The following is a 20,794-nucleotide window of genomic DNA, read 5'->3' on the forward strand; positions in this document are numbered from 1 at the left end:
CTGAAGTGTTTCTAAATTGCCCCTCCGGAAAGGCTACAAAAGATTTACTCTCTCGACAATCAGTTTTGCTGTTCCCACACCGCCAAGTGCATCTTTGCTGGTTTGGTAAATTTTATGTTGAACTGTTTGTTTCTGTATGTACTGGCTGAATCCGCCACTTTTCCTGTATATAATGCCTGTGAAATTTGGTTGTTTGCTCTTTATTAATAATCTCTTGGGGTTTTCTACGTACAATAGCTGAGCAGCTTTTTGACTTTAAAATTCCTTTTGTTTTTAAGTACTTAGAGGGTAAAGTCGGTTTCTTTCCTCTCCATTCTGTCCCATATTCACAGCCCCTCCTCAGCTGGAGGTTTTCCATTAGGGGCTTCATCTTTTTCATAGTGTGTTGGGGAGCTGTTCATACAGAGGTAAGTCTTATTTTTGTCATTTTCAGGAAAATTATGGTCATTGCTACTGCATCTCCTTAGTCTTAAAGCAATTCTCATTTAAAAAGAAAAAGTGGTCAGAGAAACCTGTTTAAAAAAAAAAAGGCTTAAGGCAAAAAATATTCTTAGATTTCAGATCATAAAAAGGAAAAGATGCTTATACTTATACTTCCTTATACTTTTTTTTTTTTTTTAAAGATTTTATTTATTTCACAGAGATCACAAGTAGGCGGAGAGGCAGGCAGAGAGGGGGAATCAGGCTCCCTGCCGAGCAGAGAGCCCGATGTGGGGCTCGATCCCAGGATCCTGGGATCATGACCCGAGCAGAAGGCAGAGGCTTTAACCCACTAAGCCACCCAGGCGCCCCTTATATGTTTTTAATTTTCTTCATAACCTTTCCATTGCCATGCTGGACATCTTGAATTTCAGAGTATGTGACTTTTGGCAACTTGGGATTTGGAAATAAGGGCCTGAGGATGCACAAAGTATTGAAGCTAACAGGGAAAGAAATTTCAATGTTGGGATTTCTGAATGAGTGGTTAGCTGTTGTTGGGATTTCTGAATGAGTGGTTAGCTGTTGAAAGTGAGAGTTGTTAATATGTAGTCTAGAAAAGGGAGTATGCTCCAGAAATCATTTTACTTTACAATTGATTTGTTCAACTTTAAATTCTTGCTTTATCCTAAAAATGATTGAAAAATGTCTGTAATTACCCACTAGATTCACTAATGCTGAATAACTCACTGAATCCAATACTTTTCGTACCCTAAATACAGCCAAGATATGCATAATTAAAGGTGGTATTCAAAGTTGAACAGCCTTCATAGGTCACGGAAAACAAAACGGGGTAACCACCAGCTTGTGCTCAAGGTAATGAGGAGATGATGGGCATTTTCCCTCCGACATCCATGGGCGCTGTGGTGTGTGTGTGTGTGTGGGGGAGTTTTAAACCAGTTAACTGGTTCATTATTGTGATAAATGTCCATCTTAAACTTAAATGTATTAATGTTTTTTAAACTTATAACCTGATTACTATTTATGATTTAAACATTCCAGCTCTATAGTACCAGCAGAAGCCCATCAGGCCTGTGTTCAGTGAATAAAGCCGATGAGTGCTGGAGACTCTCCATGTCTGCAAGTACCTGTGTAGCGGACTAGGAATCCGATGGTAGTTGATGCCTTGTTCTTGAATAGCCTCACTTCAGTATGTGGAATCTCCCATCTGCGGTTAGTAAGAGGTCCCATAACGATCACAATCAAAGCTTGAGTTGTGGCTTATGTTAGGTGCTAGTTTGGGGAGCATGCTAGCGCCTCCGGGGTGGGGCGAGGGTCGGGGTTCTGCTGAATCGCAGTACCTTTGATTACCTGGAGCAATGAGAGTTGCTCATTCAGAAAGTAGAAAAGTAGAAAAGTCGGCTGCATCAAGGTTTTAAAAGCGGCATTTATTGATTGAAAATAAATGTGTAGATAAGCTCTCAGCGTGGAAGCCACATCATTCTTTAGTGAGCTCGAAGTACATGAAAACTTACATCTTCCATCATTTGTCTTATGTGTGCTTTTAGCATCCACCTTCACGTGGAGGTGAATTTTTGACATTTTACTGAGAAAAATTTAAAATTCTTTCAGCAGCTCCCCATAGCTTGACAAACTTTTGCAAAGAGAAAGATAAAAACACACTCCAGTGGTGTACGTCGAACATTTATTACAACTAATCAGTGATGTGATAAGACAGAGCTAACATGGCCTGAATATGTGTATTGGTCACAATCACAACAAAGCTTAATCCAGCCCAGCAGATACAAATGAAAAGTGTAAACCGTGAAGACGTGTCTACATACACAGAAGTATGTATAAAAGTTGACACTGAAACAACTGTATAGCCTTAAAAAATAACAGGGCCCACTAATGTCATTTGACCTCATTCGACTCTCACTTTTACATGAAACGTGGTGTCTGCTTTTATAAGATTTCTGATAACTAGGCATTGCCATGGAAGGGAAAGAAGCTGCCCTCAAGTTTGCAGCACTTGTAAGTGGAGGAGAGCAAAATAAACTTGGCCATAACAAGCACCCCAGGAGGAACAAGTCGTGCTTGAAACCATGACTTAAGCAACACTTATCTTACACTTATCTTATCTTACAGAAAATAACTTATCTACAGATAATGTGTTCTTCTCTTCACAGATACTGTTGTGAAGAATTCTGGTAAGTCAATGTTTCCGTTTTTATTTGGGGGCCTCAAAAGCTGTCTAAGTCACTAAATCATTATGCCCACGAAAAAAATCTGTCTCAGGAGTTGAACGTTCCGTGGCCTTAAAAGTAACGTGCTCACTATTAAACAGTCGATCTCTGTTCCTCGACCCCGGTTTGGAATGCCGGAGAAATAATTTTTAGCGTAAAACGCATCATTTCAATTTAGTCATTTGTGTATTCCCTTTAAGTATGTAGTTTCCAATAAGGGTCTTTGGTATAAATTTGGTTTTTTTCTGAAGTCTCAATATAAACAGTTAAATTTTAATTCATTTGATATGTGAGTATCGATTCCCTTTATTCTCAGATATGCTGAAATGCTACACACTAGTCTTTGGTTTCATAAAGCCAGGTTGCATATTATAATTTAACAGTTTCCTTTGCCAAAGACGGTAATTAATGAATGTAAATTGCCTGATTCTGTCGTTCTCATAGATAACATGATTCGATTGGGAGAAACAGATCTATAAACTTTAAAATATCCAGAAAAGGTACCTTTCTTTTTCTGCATCGTTCTAATTTCTATTTAAATCCCTTAAGTTATCACTTGATTAACCAAAAATTCCCTTTAAAAAAAAAATGTGTGTAGGCCTGAATGAAGCAGCTTAGCAAAACAGTAATACTGACAAGACGTCATCTTATACCATTAGCTAACATGGACATGAAGGCAGTGACCATCTACAGTGTGTGAAATGCCACAAGAAGTCATCAACAAGGGAGGAGAGTTATGTCAGTCCAATTTCTTCAAGAACACTACGTGGGGTTTCAGCTTCCTGTGGAGGGAAAATGTGAGACTCTGGTAAGCAGATCCGGGGAGGCCGGAGAATGTGAAACCGACACGGAAGGATGTGCAAGTTTCAGAGAACAATGCAAGCCGGTCATTGGTTCGGGCACATTCGAATACTGAAAGCAGGCGGTTATTTAGGGTTTTGCGCCCCAAATGTCAGAGACCACAGAAGGATATTTTCAGCATGCATTAAATAACTAGTGATTACCTACCAGTGAGCTGGGCACCATTGCTGTCACACAAAAAGCAGGCAACCCATTGGCAATTTAGGAAATCACTGCTATTAAATTAGCTACAGGAAAGGTAAGTTACCTTAGTCTTAAAATCCAAAGCCTCCCCTAAGTAAAAACCAGGGAAAACCCAGAGTTCTTCCAAATCTTCACATAATTTTTTCATGTTTTTTTTCTTTTTGGTCACATGTATTTATAGAAATGTCTTCCTCTGCGTTTTTACTTAGTTTTTGATTTAACTGTCCCCAGCAGCATAGCTTCGGAAACTCACCTTCCCAGCCCTCCCCCGGGCAACCAGTGGCTTCAGTGGAGGCAACATATGAGAAAGAAAACTCTAGGAGCAAAGGCATATTTGTGTCTTATGCCACAACCGATATTCATTTTTAAATGTCAAAGGAAGACAAAAACAAAGCAGGCATATCTAGAAAATTATTAAAAATTTTCCAAAGTGGTTGATTTTGCACATCACAAAACCAGGACCAGGTCAAATTCAGTTATTACTGGCAATAATTTTGTAATTAAAAGGCATATGACAATTTAATGGAGAAAATGCAATTTTTAGTTTCCAGTAGTAAATTAACTTACTTTTGCATCCTAATTGTGGTACAGCACAAAACAAGGAGAAGAAAAATATTAAACCATAAATCCATACATTAGATTTAATTATATGTAAGCATCACATGGAGTAATAATCTTAAGTCAATCAAACTCTAGCCTGTTTCCTGATTTGGAAACACGGATCACAGTACTTACCTTCATGCACAGACATTTAAGGGAGAGAAGGCTTAGTGCCTGACTTCTAGAAAGTGCTCAAAAAATGTTAAATGGTAACATAACACAATTGAGACCTATCTACGTGAAGGTATTTAGCATTCAGTATTAAATAAAATACTATAAACCGGGCACCGGGGTAGCTCAGTGGGTTAAAGCCTCTGCCTTCAGCTCGGGGAATGATCCCAGGGTCCTGGGATCGATTACCGCATTGGACTCTCTGCTCAGCGGGGAGCCTGCTTCCCCCCTCTCTCTGCCTGCCTCTCTGCCTACTTGTGATCTCTGTCTGTCAAATAAATAAATAAAATCTGCAAAAATAAAAAAAAAATTATAAACCGATGCTGTATGAAGTTCACATGATGATCTTTTAGTAGGTTTATTAATGAAAAATGGGTAAAAATCAGCTTTGGTGGGGAAAAAAAGGGGTTTTATGAAGTATTCTTGACCTCGCCCCCCCCCAACCCCACCCCTCAGCCTAACCTGGCTACGTCAAAATACGGGGGATGGGCCAACAAGGTCAATACTGCCACCAGATGTCCAGCGAGTATAGAATGGAGGATGTTCTACAGCATGGGGGACTCAGGTTAAAAAGGGGGGGAGGCAAGGGAGGAAAGCAGAGTTGTTGAAGATGAAAAGACTTAATTGAGACATCAACCTGATACAATGAGAGCCTTATTAGGAATCTGGTTCTATAACTCGATTCCAGAAATGCAATTCCTATAGGCAATTAGGAAAAGCTGAACCAGAAACAAGATATTAGGAGTTACTGTTAATTTTGGGAGGGGGGGTGGGGGTGGTACTTTGGTCTCTTGGTGATCTATACTGCGGTATCGAAGGTGAAATGAGGTCCAGGGCTTGCTTTAAAACGCTGAGGCCAAAATTGGGGGGGGGGGTGCAGGCAGATGACACAACAGGCGTCGTTACTAGGAGTACTGAGTTGAAGGGAGCTGAAGCTGAGGGGTGTGCACAGGAAGGTTCCTTCGAGCATGTCTCAGAGTTTTCATGATCATTTTTAAAGAAAGTCTAATGGAAAAGATGCAACACTCCGAAGAATGTAGACCATGAATCACATACATCATAAATAAATGAAATGATTCAAAAATAATCATTTGCATTTAACCCTCGAACAACACGGATTTGAACTGTACGGTTCCATTTATATGGAGATTTTCTACCGTGCAGTATGTTAAGTGTATTGTCCTCAGGGATTTTTTTAGCATTTCTGCTCCAGCGTACTTTACTGTAGGAATACAGGGCACAGTACGTACACTGAAGCTGTGTTACTGGAATGTTGAGGTTATCGGTGAGGCTTCCAGTCAACAGTAGGCTATGAAGTTTGTGGGGAGTCAGATGTTGTATGTGGGTTTTCAACTGCTTGGGAGGGTCAGTGCTCCTAACCCCCCTCCTTGTTCATAGATAATGTTAAATAGTTCTTAAAAACACCATACGGCCTTTACTGCGTTTCTTAAAAGATGCCTACACTGAACTCTACACGGCTAACATTCTTCGCTTATCCGTGTAGAAATGTCTCCCATTCTATTCGCTGGGGCCGGCACGATTTCCCTTCTGTGCTCGCTGCCCGCAGTCCTGTATAGCATTTCATGAAGAGAACCATGTTACTTATCAAATATGCATTATTTAAAATGTGTCCTTTCTAAAAGGGCTGGCTTAAAGGAATTATTTATACATTTTACTCCTTGAGACTTGTACAAATAGTACATTAGTTTCTTTCACAAATTGTGCCCATAGTATAAAATGTTATTTTCCCATGTTAACATTGAAATTGCGGCTCAGAATTACCTAGAAGAACTCGTAGCTAAAGTAGTCACAGTCCTAGAAACAAAGTAGAATGGCGGTTACCAAGGGCTAAGGGGAAGGGAAATGGAGAGTTGTTTAATGGATACAGTTTCGGTTTCACAGGAGGAAACATTTCTGGAAGTCAGATGCACAGCACTGTGGATATACTTAACAGTACTGAACTGTACACTTCACAGAATTTGCCAGCTTAACCACTTTAGGTTTTTTTACACGATTTAATAAAATTACCTGGAAAAACCAAAATATATCTTATTTGTCCAAAGGGATGGAGAAGAAAGAAGTCATTCACATGAGACAAAGTACATGCAATACTTTTATTTTAGACGTGCAAGAAAAGCGATTTCAGAATCTATGAACTGAAAGCAAGCAGCTGTATACAAATAACAAAAGAGGCAACATCTTGTTACAGCTCAGCACACAGCATCCAAAGCGTACTGGCAGGAGACAATGCGTATTCAGCATTAAAACCAGAGGAGTAACATCTTGCAGGGTGGGGAGAGGGACAGAGGGAAAAAATGGAAATGAAAGACCAGTGTTTCCCAGTGCTTGCAGCTGAGTTTCTCATTTGACAGCCCACCCAGATGCTTCAAATGTAATGCCGGCCATAGCGAATGGAAAGCCCTGCGCTGCATACCTGCCTGCCCTACATTTTCATAGGTCTTCCTTCAGTGGTAAGCCTGTTGGAGCTGCTTCTGAATTTGTTTAATGCTAACTTACTTTCAGGCTTTAAACTCTCTAGCTGTAAACAATGAGTTACTTGGTACTTCTCCTTTTATAATTAAGTTGCATGTTTTATTAAAAGTATACACAGTAACGATCAATATTGAAAGTCTTAAAATAAAACCACAGTTAACAAATCATTAAGTATTAAAGGAAGACTTAATATATCCTACAAAACCATAACTAGTAAAATATTAGTATTTGAGTGGAGTATCAGAATTTTAACTATATAAACCAGGTCAGTATGAACGTTTTGAAAATGTTACTTCCTATCGAAGAGAGATACTGTCGCAGAGACCTCTGACACAGCTTCCTGATCACTCTTCGAGGGGCTGGCCAATACTGTCCAGCACAAATGTGATTGAATCCAGGTGGCATCACGAACTTAAGAACTGGGAATGTTTGACCCTTAAATACTACATAACAGTACCGATTTTACTTTTTAGAAGTATTTCCAAATACTCTTTTCTGCGATACACTAGAATATGTTGGCCCATACAGGCTCTATCATAGTCCCTAAATAGAACTTCTTTTCTCCCACAACACGTGAAGACCAAGCCCTGCGCTAGGTCACTGCACTGCTCATTCCGCCAGAGCACTTCCACTCTGTTTTCTTTGGTGAGCATTTTAACGATGGCTGAATTTTCCTCTTACGAGACTTTAACCATAGATGGTTCGTAAATGAGGATGTGTACGTATGTAAGATGAAATACTAAGCAAAACATTCATAGGTCATATCTCAAGAAATCAAACGAGTTTGCGAGCAGGAATAAACTACATCAAGATCACATATAAAACGAAAATAAAAAGAAAAGCGAGTCAGGAAAAACAATTACAATTGTAAAGGTATTGGTTCTGAAATGCTCTATTATACAAGATAGTCACCAAGCTGAGGACATTTTCTTTCATAAGTATATCAGCTCTCTATTTCCTCTGTGAAATTCTGCATACACGACGAGTAGTCATTTAGTACACAGGGACATTAAAATATTCATGACGTGGCTACAAAAGAAATGCATATATTCTTACACAGTATACAAACTGACAGACACAATCAGATTCCTAGAATGTTTAGTGCACAGTAAAGAAAATGGAAACGTAAAGTTTTGTTTTTGTTCTTTGGTTTATGGCTGAACATTTAACTTATAAACAGTGCTTAGGAGTTCCAGTTCCTCTTAAAGTAACTCTACATAATGATAAATGATACAGATACAGTAAGTCTGTATAATGATAAACTCTCTATAATAACCTGTATCTGACAAAATCCAAAAGCACTGTTACTAACAGGCTGAAAAGATTTTCAGTGTAAAATCGTCTGGTCAGTACTGAGTTAACTGAAAATTCAATTAGAATGCTACCAGTCTTCAAGTATGTCAGGATTTTATTACACGAAGGAAAGGAATTTAATCCCTTAATGAAAATCTCTACATCCTTAGGTGACCATAAACTCTTCTACAGATCCTAAAAGAAAATCTTTGCCAAGAAAAAGTGGAAAAGGAGTCACCTATTTGGTATTTTAAGTAGCAATGGAGGTGTTTAATGGTTCACTTAGCTTAACTTCGGAAGACTACGCCTTTGAGACGAAGGATATTATTATTATTATTTTTTAAATAATCCTCAAGATAGATTTTAAAGAACTCTCTAAAAAAGATTTGTTAAATGCCTATGCCTACAAATGTATGTGAATAGAGGTTTCTCATATCAACAAGGTAACCTGAGATGAGGTTTTAAACGGACCCGAGAGTGTCCAGAGATGGATTTCTGGGGACTCGAAAATCCCTGAAACTAGAGGCAAAATTACAGATTTTCCTGAGAAGAGGACCCGTGGCTCTTCGGACTCTCAAAGGGATGATACTCCCGCCAAAAGGCTTGTGACTCAAAGTTTAAAACTGCTCATTTGAGGGCTTGTAAAATATCCTCATTTTAATATTAAAGTTGGCATTCTGAAATGATAGGCTACAAAGTCGTGTAAACTGTTCAAATATGTAACCGATCCTTTATACAGTAACCATTAAATACAAAAGTATCTGAGAAGCGCCAATTAAATTTAATCCTCAGATAATTCTCGAGACAGATTTAAAAGAGTTTTGCTTTTTCCCCCATTCAGAATACAGTGGCATAAGCCAGCAAGTTAAAATAATACTAGTAATGAACCTCAAATGCTTCATTTTCTTAAAGAAGCTCTCATTTTCATAGGGGAATTCTATTTATCTATTTCTGTACCAATGACACTAGTGCTTCACGGTATTTAAAAATACTTTTTTGCCAATGAACCTCTAAACCTATTTCAATATTCTCTGTAAAAAAAATAAATTCTAAGTCCCAATGATGGATCATTATCGGAGTAAAATTCCCGATGAAAATAATCAGTTAAAGAAAGTACTGGGACTATCCCTTGGGATTTAATGTAATAAGACTTTTCAGGTGATGCTAAAATATAAATAACAAACTTGACAAGATTGTAAGTACAAACTGAGTTCATAGATCCTGCTACATCTGATGCATGTCAGTACTCCAGCACGTATTCTAGTACGCTTTCTTACACCCAATGAAACTCCTGCTGTGATACATATTCTCTGTTTTCTGGAGAGAGAACAAGAAAAGTTTAAGTCTGTCAACCTTCCACCTACATACCAGTTCTTTGAGACTCTATAAAATTATAACTTTTCATCTTTAATGTTTTCTCTCTTAATTTTATACACACATGGGAAAACCAACGAGGGAGAGCTTATGCCACTGCAAGAAAAGAGAAAGGTAGGTAGTTTCCCCAAACAGGGCTGAGCCCACCACCGTTCCTCCCCGGAAGAGACTTACGAGGAAAGGCAACAAACAATCCTTAAACAAGACTGCCTGGCATTTCTGACAGACCTTTTACTAAATTAGTGAAGGAAAGGACAGATGATAAGATAAACTTCTTTATAGCCAACGATCCATATTATTATACTTAAACAAGAAATGAGAATCCATCAATTGTGGCGAATATTCTTTATAGGGAGAAACGCCTCTTCATTGGAAAAGCTTCCTTTAAGAGGAAAAACCCTAAAATGCACAAAAATAATGTATTCTTTTACCACTTTTAAGTTGCTGTAACATGTTTTCAGTAATTTCTGTTTAGATGGAGTCTGAAAAAGTTGTGCTAAAAATGCCTTAATGACCACCTAAACTTGAAGGTTGATTTTAAGCTAAGTGATACAGGTATGCCCATATTAACCAAGTTATTTCTTCTCTTATATACAAAGAAAATATTATAGTTGATTGAATATAACTCCAGTATTCTGGGCCCTCACACCACCAGGATATCTTCTGAGTCATGGAATAATTAATTTAATTAAGAACTGGGGGGGTGGAGCGCCAAGTCTGTCACAACACACGAGGGGTCCTGGGCAGAGGCAGAACTGCTCTCTTGTTCCACTACCCAGCAAGCTGAGTTCCTCAATACGCTAAAATATCAGTGATTTCGATTATATGGGAATAAAGGCCAGAAGGAAAACAGAAAAAAAAACTGAACCACGTATGTTCAACTTTCCTCCATACCAAAAGGAACTTTTTTCTCAGTCCCCTACAAAAGGAAGCAGAGGTAGTAGGAAGTGCAGGTTAACACAGCAGAGGAACTGTTACACCTCCTCTTAACACCGTCTACATTCTTAAGACAAACCCTATTAACCTTAAAAATCCCCAGATATTTACCGTATTAGGCTGATGCCTCAAAAGTAAGAGTCTGGGAAACTATAAAGAAACTGGAAGCTAGCACTTCTCTGAAGGCTTACGTCCTGTTGAGATTGGTGCTTAAGTAAACTACTGATACTGGACCCCAAACTGAAAACCTAGTCTCCTGTTTTTCTCTTTCTAGCATACAATGTGTTCAAAGAGCAAATGATTTACATTTAATGAAAAAGGAATGCAGTGTAATTTGAAGTTACTGCTCTACTCATTTTTCTTGTGAAGGGGCTTCACTTTTTCCTTTTACTAGAAGTAGCATCCTCTATCCTTCACGTTCTAGAATACAGTGGTCCTTTTTCTTGCCCCTCACTGAATTCTGTGGCAAAGTCCCTACTCTTGACTCTGGAACACTATTCCTTATGCTTAAAGACCAAAGGGCCAGAGAACGTCCGAATTCACTTAAGATCTATGTTTAGCAATGAATACAGAGAACTGAAAGCCCTTCTGAGGTACCTTTTAGATGACACAGCTCATGGTGTCAGTCTTATGCCACCAGCAACTGAGGAGCTAGTAAAGTCAAATAATTTTTTTATTTTTTTAACATTACCTTAGCACTGAGTAGCAAGAGCAATATGGTTGTTCTAGATGGTTAGTGTCTAAAATGGCCAAGAGCACACAAGTGCTTCACTTTATATGCTGAAGCTTTTCTTTTTAGCAAATTCTACTCTAATTTTACCAAATGGGACAACACAATGTGTGTTCTTCCACTCACAGAGTTTCATTTTGTCACTAAAAAAATTTACAAATTAAAAAAATAATAATAAATAAAAAAAATTTACAAATTAAAATTTTATACTTCTAATACAGGTTTGTTTTCCACTTTTAGAAAAGGGGGGGGGACCTCAAATATTTCAGAGGTAATGCTGCTAAGTTAATGTCCCACTCCTGATCTTTTCTCACTTTACACACCTTGAATGTCTTTCCATATCACTGCACAGAAATCAATCTCACTTCTTCTACAGACGGGTAAGTTTCATGTATGGCCATACTATAATTTTCTTAACCTATCTCCCACTGATTAACATTTGGGTAAGTTCCAGTGGCTTAATATTATACTGAATTTTAGTGCATTTGTGTATTTCTATTGGATACAATTCCTTGAAATTTAACTGATGGGTCAAAAGTATACAAATTTATCTGTTAACAGGTATCACCCAACTAATCCTCCAAAGTGGAATACAAGTTTAAGTGCTCACAAGCAGCAGACAAGAGGGTTACTCATCCTTGCCAATTCAAGAACAAACCAAAAAAAGTTCTCATTCATATTTTCATTTACATTCCCTTATGTAAAAGGGCCATTTTTCTTTTTTCTTTCATCTGTGAATTATTTATTTATATCTACTGCTGTCTTTTCCTATTGTGCTGTTGATCTGTATCACATATGTGAAGTTTCTTTAAAATGATGGGAATAGGGCGCCTGGGTGGCTCAGTGGGTTAAGCCGCTGCCTTCGGCTCAGGTCATGATCTCAGGGTCCTGGGATCGAGCCCCGCATCGGGCTCTCTGCTCAGCAGGAAGCCTGCTTCCTCCTCTCTCTCTCTGCCTGCCTCTCTGCCTCCTTTGATCTCTGTCTGTTGGATAAATAAATAAAATCTTAAAAAAAAAAATGATGGGAATAACTTAACTACACCTTGTAACCCCTACTCTAAAACCTATTAGTTATAAAATACTAAGAACAGGTTACTTTCTCTGGCAGTTCATTGTACTTTTTAAATAAAAAAAGATTAATTAGTAACTCTAACTTTAGACTGTAAAGAAATAGTTTTAAGCATATTTTAAGAAAACCATATTGTATCTGCCTAGGTCTTCTATTTGGATCATAATGTGAAATGCTTTAAATTTGATCAGGGTTTTCAAAAACGTTACAGATTTCTTTTTATCACTGAATTTCAAATATTCAAACTCTAGATCTGTACTAAGTAAATTCTTTAATGCTAATATGGTACAAAAGAACAACAACAAAAAGTCTACATGTAAAATAATAAAAGTCTATATATGCAAATTCTGGTCATTTAAACTAGTTCCCCTGTAAAAAAAATTGCCAAGTCCCTAAGGTAGATGGGGAAATGAGCAGAAAATTTAAAAAAAGTATTCTGATTGCCTACAGGGTATACTCAGTTCTGTTTCTAGGTAAAAACCCAATTACCGGGCGCCTGGGTGGCTCAGTGGGTTAAGCCGCTGCCTTCGGCTCGGGTCATGATCTCAGGGTCCTGGGATCGAGTCCCGCATCGGGCTCTCTGCGCAGCAGGGAGTCTGCTTCCTCCTCTCTCTGTCTCTGCCTGCCTCTCTGCCTACTTGTGATCTCTCTCTGTCAAATAAATAAATAAAATCTTTAAAAAAACAAAAAAAAACAACCCAATTACCTTAACAGACATTAACTGATTTGGGGTTGAGGAAATGGAATTATATAGTGACATCCCACAAGCTCTGCTGTGGGTTAGGTGCTGAAGTCAACCACAGATTATCACCCCAGGCACTGGTTAGCAAGTAAAGGTGACTCACAGTGGTGATTTTTATCGCCATTTACATGTTCTTATTAAGCCCATTTGTCCTTCTTTTACAGTTCTTTGGGTTCCCCCCTTCTACTTTTGATTCATTTCAGCCAGTCATTTGTACTCTGGACTATATATTATATTGAAAAGATGTAGCAGTCTATAAATATAAATGGAATCTTTATACATCCTATCGTGTTAAATTAAACCAGGGTTTTGCAACTATAGCACTACTGAGACTTGAAGCTGGATGATTCCTTGTCCTAGGAGAGCTGGCCGGGGCACTGCTGGACGTTTAGCAGGGCCCTTGGTCTTCACCTACCAGACGCCAGTACCACCCCACTGCCGGTCATGATGATCAGAAAAATACGTCCTGGCATTGTTCAATGTTCCGTGAGGAGGCATGACTGCCCCACTCCCCACCCCAGCTGAGAACCACTGAGTTAATCTAATTGTCTCCAGTTGATGGACAGGTAAAATGACGTTCTAGTGTGCTTGCCTGTATTTGTTAATTTTTCTGTAATAGGAACTTTTATTTTTAAAAAAGGCAACAGAGGAAACAATAAAAGAAAATTTTAAGGAATGTGTCCGTAGGGGAAAAAAAGAACTAAAACCCTGAAATTTTGAGAAAGTACTTTTTAAAGAAAAAAAAATCACCAACAACTAGGAATAGACTCTTTGCAGGTCCTAGGGTGTATGCAATCATTTAGATCAGGATCAGGATTGAAAAAAAGGACAGAATAGAAAATGTGGGATGGCAAAACGAAACAAAGTATTATTTAATAAAATATTTTTCAGTTTATGTGCATGTAACTATTATGACATAAAAGTATATTTTACCACTGTGGGTTCTTGTCAAGTATCTTTGAAAACCAGATTTACAGCTGCTGATGTTTAAGTTACTCCAACTTCTCATTATTACAAATAACCCAGAGGAGCAAGAGGGCTCAAAATGAGTTAGAATGAAACAAGGGGAAGGGGGAGCCTCAAAATTCTGAACAAAGAGCTCAAAAAAAAAAAAAAAAAAACTGCACATAGAGCAAAATGATTACAAGCTGAAAACCAGTGACCAAGGGCATTGGCCAAATTTCTTATAACACGTTAACAAGCAGGATTTGTTCTGCCTTCTGTTTTTTCTGTATCTGCCCTTTTAAAATACGCTGGCATAAGAGTATATAGCCTTGTTAACTTTTAGCCTAATTTAAAAGAAAAAGGTTTAGGCTTGAAGGTTTTAACAAACAGTGGAAATTATGAGTTTGTCTCATTAGACCAAAACCTACGAGGATTTATATCAAAATACTCTTTGCTGTTAAATGACATTATTGTATGTATTTGAACACACCTAGCTGTTATAAAACAATATACAATATTCTTGAGTTTGATTAGCATACCCAAATATTCTTAATTAGCAAGATTTTAATTAAAAATCCCAAAACTTCATACTAAGAGGCATGTTATTAAATACTCTAAGTACTTATCCACTTAAAATAATTTTAAGTTACAGAAGTCATTTTTAAAAATCACTTTTTCTAAGATTCTTACCTTTCCATTTTTATGCAGTCCAAAAGATTTATTCTTACTTCCACAAAGATGGTGCATAGTACTAAGATCTATCATGCAGCCCCAGCACTAAAACAGATCAATTCTAGCAGCACTAATTCTCCATAGAGCACCATTTTCTCGCCGAGGCAGATTAACAATGGCAAATCCAAGAGAATCTATTCATAAAGTGGGTCATCTCGGAGTGGAAGCCAATTGGTGAGTGTGATGCTTGCTTTTGGTACCTCACTTATTTTTCATTGCTCAGGCTACGTTAGTGAGAAACGATACCAACAGCAAACAAAGCTCAAAAGGAAAACCCCCACAAATTTCAAAATGATGCTGTTAGTATAAAAAAGAAAGGCTGACACATCTCCAAGCGCCGATCAACACCATCATGCAGCTACCGCTGAGGTTAAAGCCCAACGCCCGGTGTTTTAACTATTCGATCTTCACAGATCAGGCAAGGACTTGAAATCATCTCACGTGCAACAGTCTTTGCATAACACCCCATCTTATCCATGCCACAAAAACGGTAAATTTGGTAGTTACCAATAAATAAGTTGGGGGTCAAAGGGACTAAAGCCTTAGACTGCTCTTATCATAAGATATCCTCAGACAAACCTCCCCATTCTTCATTCTGGCTCTATAAAATTAAGGAGCAGAGAAAAACTGGTAAGTGCCTGACTTTACAAAGAAAATGCACTCTGTATTTCCTTGGTCATTAGATCTATGTTTATAAATCAACGGTACCCCTCCCCCAAGTCCTCCCCTTCAGAAAACTAGCTTAAAATAGGCACTTAATTGGTGGTGTTGGGGAAGTGTTCCAAGTATTGCAAAGAATGTCAATTTCGTAATCTCAGCATGTTGCACCTTAGTAATTTAGGAATCAAGTTAAGTACCAGTGGCATGTTAAGAAAACCTGTGCTAAATTCCAACAAACATTAAAAATTGGATAATGGACCAATTTTTCTGGGCTTTATCCCCAAATTTAATTATGTATACACAGAACCAAATACCAAAAATACAGAATTCAGAATTCACTCTAGAAATGTCAAAACTGAACCACTGTTTACCAAGTAGCTAAGTAAAATTAAAAAAGGTATCTTTATTATTTAATCACTATGTCTGAGGTTTTAGCAATTATTATTCAAATACACACTTATGTTCTCATTACTCACTATAATATGCTAATAGGAGATCTACTTTCTCCTGACTGTGCCGTTTGCCTGTAACATGAAGGACTGAAATTTTAAAGAAATTTTTCTGAAGAAAATAAACATTCTTAAGGATAGAAATGTGTATGTCACAAATTTTAAAAGGGCTAAAATCAAAATAATTTTGTGATTTCCATGCATTAAGCCAACAGGTATTTTCATTATAAATTCAAAGTCATCCGTGGTGTTTAGAAATAATCAATTCAAGTAAAAGAGCTGATACCAAAAAGAAAAATCACAACACAAAGAAAACTAGATTAAAATAAATTAATTAGGAATTCTACAAATTTAAGGCCACATTTAGCTAAGTGCCTTTGCAGCTATATTTACAATTTTGGAAGCAAAATCACATTCATGACATAGGCTAAGTGAATGCTATATCCCAAATTATAATACCAAAAAAAGCTACCATACATCCAGTTTTGATAAATCCAACAAGAAATGACTTTAAAAATGTATTATTTGTATCTATATATCCAATTTGAAAATACCAACTATTGATAGTTTAGACATTGAACATTTTCAGTGTAAGAGGTAAAAAATAGCATCTGTCTTAGGAAGTCTACTCTGTTCCATACCGAAAAACCTCCAGAATGACGAATCTCTTAATTACTGGAAAACACGTTAAGTTGGTACCAGAAACAGGTTTAAAATACACATTTCAAGGCAATACGCAAATAGGGCGGGGGGAGACATGGATACTGCCCAGTGGTCAAGATGTCACATAGCTCTGAAGGCCAGCAGAGCATGTTTGGAATGCTGGGACCAGTCCCCGGAAGCTCCCTGCTCGAGCCTCTGCTTGTTCGTTTGTTAAAAGGTGCTCGGGACCCTGCTCAGGACACCCCGAGGATTAGCACAGGGTGCTTCTCATCTAAGTGCTCAGTAAGCACCAGCTAGCACCCTGTTCTCTTCTGTTGTCCTGGTGTCCAGACATGTTCTCATTACTGACTATATAGAATACGCTAAGAGAAAACCTACTTTGTCAACTGTCTGTTCTGTTGGCCTATAAAATGAAGGACTGCCTAAACAGACCAGAAGAAGTTTATGTAACTTGGGTAGAAGGGAAACTTGAAAGAAATTTAGCAGTTTTTGCTCATCTTACTCCCCCACCTGTTTTATGAACACATTTAGATACTCTCCCGAAGATGCAGACATGTATCATGTATCAACATAGAAATGAATCTACTTTAGGAAACAAGCAGCTTGTCATCCCTGCACGTGCGACAGTGTGCTGGCAAATAACCTGAATGAGAAACAGGTTAGCCTGAACGGAATCACCTGAAGCCTTACTGCCCCAAAGAGATTCAGCTTGGCTTCATAAAGGCCTTAGTGTGCCATGTATGATAACTCCCTCTGAATTCAGAACGGACCAGTGGTGTTCTGCCTCAAGACCTGAATGGCTAAATTAAGAGAAATGGTTCACTCAGACCACTGAAGAGAAGATGTCTTAATGTACTATCACTTTGGTTAATGTACAAAACAGTGTTAAGGTAGCCACAGATGAGAAACAGGCCAAAGCTCTCCTCTAAAGATAAGAAACCATATTTAACAGTAGTCGACTTTTTTTTTTTAAACTAGGGTGAGACAGGAAAAGAAAAATCTTTTTTTTTTTTTAAATATTTTATTTATTTATTTGACAGAGATCACAAGTAGGCAGAGAAGCAGGCAGAGAGAGAGGAGGAAGCAGGCTCCCCACTGAGCAGAGAGCCCATGTGGGGCTCGATCCCAGGACCCTGGGATCATGACCTGAGCCAAAGGCAGAGGCTTAACCCACTGAGGAGGCACACAGTCGCCCCAGGAAAAGAAAAATCTTAACGTGGACCACAGACATCCTATGCTTCTCTCCACTCCTCCTTTCTCTTTAAGATACAAAAATACTACTTCAAAAAAGGAGATGGTACTTACTATTAAGATACTTCAATAGGGGAGGGGCGCCTGGTGGCTCAGATGGTTAAGCCACTGCTTTTGGCCCAGGTCATGATCTCAGGGTCCTGGGATTGAGCCCCGTATTGGGCTCCCCGCTCAGTGGGAAGCCTGCTTCCCCCTCTCTCCCTGCCTGCCTCTGCCTAATTGTGATCTCTCTCCCTCTCTCAAGTTAATAAAATCTTAAGAAAAATAAAGTTTATTTTAAAAAAAGATACTTCAATAAGGGAGATACACATATACAAATATGGACTTGGAATGACATTTTTATCCTGAATACAAGCTATAAAGTAAACTTAGTATATCGGTCATATTTTGAAGTCTTTAGCAATGAGTACAATTTAAAAAACCATCCAGACACAGGAAAGATCAGTGCCCTAAACACTGGTCTTCAGAAAAAAAAATATAAAAATTAAAAGGTGAACTTCAAGAACTTTAGAAATGTTTTAAGACAGATGTAATTAATCAGGAAATGATGAAGAACTTGGAGGAAATGATGAAGAACCAGGATCTGACAGAGCAAATTACAGTTCCATAATAATGAAATATAAAAGTGAACAAGGAAAGAGACAAATATATAAAATTCCCAGTTCCTGATTCTGGTTTGACCTTATTTTTAGAAAAGTCTGATTGGTAAATAGCAAAATAAGGAGGTCCTAACTTCAAAGCCAATTTTACAATAGGAGAATATGAGCATGAGGTCACAATATCAGATGTTAAAAAATAAAAAATCTCCCCAGTGACATATCTGCAGTCAATTAAATAGAGAACTGTGGCAAACTACGCACATGGAAAAGGGGCTGTGCTCATTTCACTACTGCCAGTGGCTAGCGTCAGGGCTGCCAAAAAAGGTTCCGCTTTTGCAGGCACCTTAAGCACTGTTTGGTTAACTCAAGATCGAGACATGTACAGCGTACTGTCTCACATTTAACACATGTATGTTCTGATGACGTCACCGCCACTTGGAGCAATCCTCACAAGTGACCCGGGCAGTGACTCACGCAGAGCCGTCATCCAAGGCCCGCCCTCCCACTGAGGCCCACAGTTAAGAAAGAGACATTTACTCTTTTTAGTTCACATTTCTGTTACAACAGAAATGCTAAAAAAAACTGGATTTAAAGCCTCCTTTAAGACTAACAAAGAGAATTAACTTGATGAAAACACACTACATTTCTTTAAATTGACTAGCTCCTCCTTGTGCTACGGACTTTCTATTTGATTAAAACCACAATGACCGCTAAAGCATAATTCAAGTTAGTAACTGAATTAAGGTATTCTTAAGTATTTTAAAAAAGTTGGCCTTATCTATGAAATTTTAAACTTCAGAAATTGAAAGTTCAGAAATAGCAAATATACAATGAACTCAGAACAACTGTGGAAACTGGAAATGGAAGGGGCTTATCAACGGTTCTTGTGCTATCAAGGCAAAGTAAGAATATAGTCATTTGGCAGAACAGGGTTTGTTATTTAAAGAGAGCAAAGAGGGGTGCCTGGGTGGCCCAGTTGGTTAAGCATCTGACTCTTGGGTTTTTGGCTCAGGCCACAATCTCAGGGTCACGAGACGGAGCCCTGAGCTGGGTCCCCCACTCAGTGCCGAGTCCACTTAAGAGATTCTTGCTCTCCCCTTCTTCCTCTGCCCCTTCCCCCACTTGTGCTCGCGCACTCTCTCTTTCTCTCAGATAAACAGATAAACAAAACCTTTAAAGAGAGCAAAGAAAAGGCCAAATACTTTTTAGTTGGCTTTGCTAACACAGAACTAGAGAGTTCTACAAAGGGTGTAATTTTAACACTATCACTGGCTTGGCTACATTTGCACGTAATGGACATGAGGTGAAAATATGAACCAATCTGGGATGAAAATGACACAGTCTCACAGTTGGCTGATGACCCATCCACACTATGCGAGAAGGAGTTACCTGCAGTAATTGAGAACAATGGATGGAGGTTTCTCAAATTACTGTTGGACAAAATCTTTTCCCTTCTTAGTCTGTCCTCTAAACGTTTAGACCCTAGCATTTTGGGCTCCAAAAATGGGCCATCAACATGACAGACCATCTCTAAAGCAATCAATCCGTCCACAACTAAGTTGATGTGACTGACACATACTCCAATCAATGTACTGCTCATGGACACTACATGCCAAGCATGCTTCAGAGTAATTTCTGAAACTTGAAGAATGGGGGAACATAACTGAGACTTCCCTAGCAATAGCAAAACATGCTAATGTGTAGTAAAGAGAACTCCAATTAGCTTACCTCCTGCAGTAGATCAGCCTGCTCAATTGCTTTAAGGACATTTTTCTTGGATGTTTCCTGAACTTCCCCTCCCAAAAGAAACTCATCCAAAATAAAATAAGCCTTCTCAAAATTAAAGATGATATCAAGTTCACACACCTGAGAAGCAAGAAAAACAATGTTAAAATTGAAGAAAGCAAAAGATACTTACCCACCATCAAGCAGTGAATAAAAAGGTGATCAGTGAATCGATCTTAATTCTTTCTAAAAATGGCAATCTTGCCAATAATTAAGTATCACTGATTTAGTCAGTTTAATTTTCAAGTCTCAAGTAGTTGGAAACACAAGGCCTACAAACGAAATAAGACCTGATTCTGGAAGTTCTCAACATGGGCAACTTAGTAATTCTCTACTCATAAACAATGATCTTTTTAAATACATACTTCCTGTATAATGTGATTGTAACTGCTTACCAAATCTAAATTCTATACTAAGCACTTCCAGAACATTAATCTTTGCAGTTGAACTCCTTTCTGTTTCACTATTTTAAACCTCATTCTCACAACCATCATTAAGTGAGCAGGGCTGCGGGGTCAAGCACTGCAGGAGTTCAGTGACTGGGCCGGCTGGCAAAAGAGAGCCCTTCCCCACCTCTGCAGCTACTTTCAAACAG

The 20,794-nt window shown here is 38.3% G+C and overlaps 1 protein-coding gene across 7 annotated transcripts in view; it reads right to left on the minus strand.

The window, feature by feature from the left end:
* Nucleotides 1-2,105: 2,105 nt before the first annotated feature.
* Nucleotides 2,106-20,794, minus strand: part of AP1S2 (adaptor related protein complex 1 subunit sigma 2) — a 28,376-nt gene continuing 9,687 nt past the window's right edge. The window contains exons 4-7 of one of the 7 annotated variants that reach the window (XR_004282460.1): nt 20,143-20,280; nt 15,300-15,393; nt 4,275-4,283; nt 2,106-3,445 (exon numbers count right to left, since the gene is read on the minus strand). Coding sequence is in view for 6 of the 7 variants with exons in the window: in XM_032330079.1 (XP_032185970.1) it covers nt 3,398-3,445; nt 4,275-4,283; nt 20,143-20,280 (195 nt within the window). In the remaining variant the exon portion in view is untranslated. Of the gene's footprint in view, nt 3,446-4,274; nt 4,284-5,242; nt 8,001-8,127; nt 9,582-15,299; nt 15,394-20,142; nt 20,281-20,794 lie in introns of those variants that run through there. The other 6 variants (XM_032330079.1, XM_032330082.1, XM_032330083.1 and 3 more) reach the window with 6 other exon arrangements.

This window comes from Mustela erminea, chromosome X (assembly GCF_009829155.1).
Source record: "Mustela erminea isolate mMusErm1 chromosome X, mMusErm1.Pri, whole genome shotgun sequence".
NCBI classification, from domain to species: domain Eukaryota; kingdom Metazoa; phylum Chordata; class Mammalia; order Carnivora; family Mustelidae; genus Mustela; species Mustela erminea.